The sequence below is a fragment of the Colossoma macropomum genome, unplaced genomic scaffold, assembly GCF_904425465.1.
Source record: "Colossoma macropomum unplaced genomic scaffold, Colossoma_macropomum, whole genome shotgun sequence".
NCBI classification, from domain to species: domain Eukaryota; kingdom Metazoa; phylum Chordata; class Actinopteri; order Characiformes; family Serrasalmidae; genus Colossoma; species Colossoma macropomum.
Genome location: NW_023494789.1, coordinates 49,706,215 through 49,709,128, shown reverse-complemented (window position 1 = coordinate 49,709,128; position 2,914 = coordinate 49,706,215). Strand labels below are relative to the sequence as shown.

Genomic DNA, 2,914 nt, shown 5'->3' with positions numbered 1-2,914 from the left:
TCATAGTGCCCTGTAGTGGTAAGAAATGCTGTTTTCCATTCATCCCCTTTCTTGAACCCTGAACCAAGACCAGCGGGACTAATGGTAGAGGATATGGGTACGGTTTCATAATGGAATTCGAACTCGCGATCTCCTGATGATAAGGCCAACGCTTAGACGGTTGCGCCAGTCTATACAAAGTCTTAACCCACCATCCTTCTTTCTGACAAAGAAGAATCTTTGTCAGAAAGCAGCTATATAACTTTCATTGCCGATACAGATTTTCACCAGGTGGAGCTCAGTGATGAGCACAGTGGAAAAAAATTACACACTGATTCCAATTTTGCGAAATGCACTCCAAAAAGTGGTGTCAGCACAGCCAATGGAGAGCAGCAGGCATGTCTGTACTTCCTGGTTTTATCAGAGAACTTTGCCCTCTTTGTAAGCACCGTGCACACTGTGAGTGGCATGAAAGGCGTTTGAGTTCTGATGGAGTTATGGTCTGAACAAGAAGTGATCTGAGATCTCATCAATGCTAAAAAAGACTAGAAAGAAAACTGAACCTTCTTTATATTTCACTTACACTGTGAACAGAAAAAGCACTGAGGTTATTTGCATGTGGTTCAGGTTTCGCTTTCACAGAATTTAGTTTGGTTCATTTGAAAAGAATTACATGAGAACACCCTTACAGTTGCTGGCATATCTTTCCCACCATTAGACTACCAGTCATGATGGCAACATTTAAATCTGTTTTTAGATATGAGCAATATGTAATTGAAACTATGGAGTTCCTTTCTTGACATGAAAAAAAATTAATTGACCTTGTGTATTGATTCTTAATTCTGGAGTCTAAGTGAGGGAACTGTGTCCAATCAGTGCTGTCATAAATTGAACCTTGTAGCTTCTAAAAGTGTTAGCCCACCCTTATTCAGAATCATAACCTTATAATTCACAGCTGATCTCTCATATAATTAATCATGAACACGCATCAGTAAGGCCTTTAGCATAATGGACTACTCTCACCCACCCTTCTATAGACTCTTTGCCCCCCTTCCGTGTAGCAAAACAAACTGCATGTCATAAAGACAGAGAGACACTTGGGATTGCAGTTAGATCACTGTTGCTTGTTTATGTCTCTGAAATCAAGTCAGGGGGCTGACCCTCTTGTCCTCTTCTTAAATAAAAGCACTTGTGAAGAAAAGTTTCATTTCATAGGAGACTGAGGAGGTTAGGACAAGCTTTAAAATACTTGCTTTGTTCATTGTCAGACTCTGCAGCATCACCACTTTCTTTCTTATACTCTATGTAAACTGCAACAGTTTGTTAATTATTGTTATTAAATTGCCAACAGATTCAGATGTTTAATGTTCCTGTTTTAAAGAAAAATGCAATATTTTTAATAGAATTTACTGTGATTTGGAATGAATATTAAATTTTATTGTCTTTTCCACTGTTTAACAGCCTCATCTAAGGAAGGCAGTCTGTGGTGCTAAAAGGAGCAAGTAATGAATTTCTCAACTTACAGCAACATCACCCAAATAAAAGGGAGGGATTCACACATGATAGCTGTGACCAAAAATGTGATTGTTGTGGCTTTGTACTTCTCCATCAACTACATTAATGGCACGCTGGTCCACACTTTCTTCAAGCATGAGATTTTTAATGAGAATCCTCGATACATCCTCTTCATCCATATGGTCATCAACGACATGATTCAGCTAACAATTGCAGTGTTGCTTAATCTCATTTCCTACATCTTCTATACAATCAATGTGTCTGTCTGTTGCATCCTTGTCATAACTGCACTGTTCACCACCCTCAACACTCCAATAAATCTGGCCAGCATGGCTGTGGAGCGCTACATTGCTATCTGTAACCCATTACGCCACACACAGATTTGTACTGTGCGCAGGACATACATCCTAATTGGACTGATTTGGGTGTTGGGGGCCATCACCAATCTTCCTGACCTGTTCTTTCTGTTAGCCACTGAGCCTTTATCGTTCTTCCATTCTACCATATACTGCAGTCAAGACACTATGTTCCAACATCCATACCTGGTGGAGAAGAGAAAATTCTTATACCTGGTCTATTTGTCTTTTGTATGGTTCACTTTGGTCTACACCTACTTCAGGATCATGTTTACTGCCAAGGCCACCGGTGCAGATGCCCGGAAGGCCCGAGATACTATCCTCCTGCATGGCCTGCAGCTCCTGCTGTGCATGTTCACGTATATTGTCCCACTAGTCGAGAGTATGTTAATTTCCCTCTTCCCCATGCTTTTAAATGACCTACGATTCACAGGTTACATCTTTGTCCAGATTTTACCCAGGTTTATAAGTCCTATCGTGTACGGATTGAGGGATCAGATGTTCTGTGCATATCTGAAAAAGCATCTGTTGTGCAATAAACTGAATGAAAGGAATAAAAGAACAACACAAAGCTCCTAACTCAACTTCCACACTTGCCAGTGGGGCTGTCTTAATTAAGATTATTTTAAAAGAAGGAAACTTTGATAAACAAATTTGTGTAATTTTTTTTTTAGAGGATTTTGTGTATCCTCTGTATTTAGTTGTTGCAGTGGTGTACACATTTGTTTCTGAATGAAAGAACATAATTATAACTGTACATTAACAGTTGTAAAGAAACTAAAACAAGTTTAAATGGATGCTTTAGAGACTCTGATTGAGCCCATGAACTCAGTGTGCACACTAAATATTTTCTATATCATAGACTAGATTTAAAGGCAGGGGTGTAATTCTACTTTTACATAGATGTCAACAAAAAATATTATTCAATTTATTTGATGGATTGTGGATTCCTCAGCACTGATATCATAAAGATGTGATTTAAACTTGCTGTTTCTCTCAATTATTTTACTTGGCTGTTTTTTTTTTATATTTCTTTATTAAATCAAATTATACCCACCTTTTAC

General features: G+C 38.5%; 1 protein-coding gene across 1 annotated transcript; it reads left to right on the top strand.

Moving 5' to 3' along the window:
- The first annotated feature begins 1,484 nt into the window (after window positions 1–1,484).
- On the top strand, window positions 1,485–2,429 carry LOC118807708 (odorant receptor 131-2-like). Its single transcript, XM_036569734.1, has one exon. It carries the CDS (start codon window positions 1,485–1,487, stop codon window positions 2,427–2,429), a length of 945 nt encoding a protein of 314 aa, XP_036425627.1.
- The last annotated feature ends 485 nt before the right edge of the window (window positions 2,430–2,914 follow it).

Excerpts from the sequence above, each read along its gene's own strand:
- LOC118807708 (XM_036569734.1), top strand. The coding sequence starts at position 1,485 with ATGAATTTCTCAACTTACAGCAACATCACCCAAATAAAAGGGAGGGAT.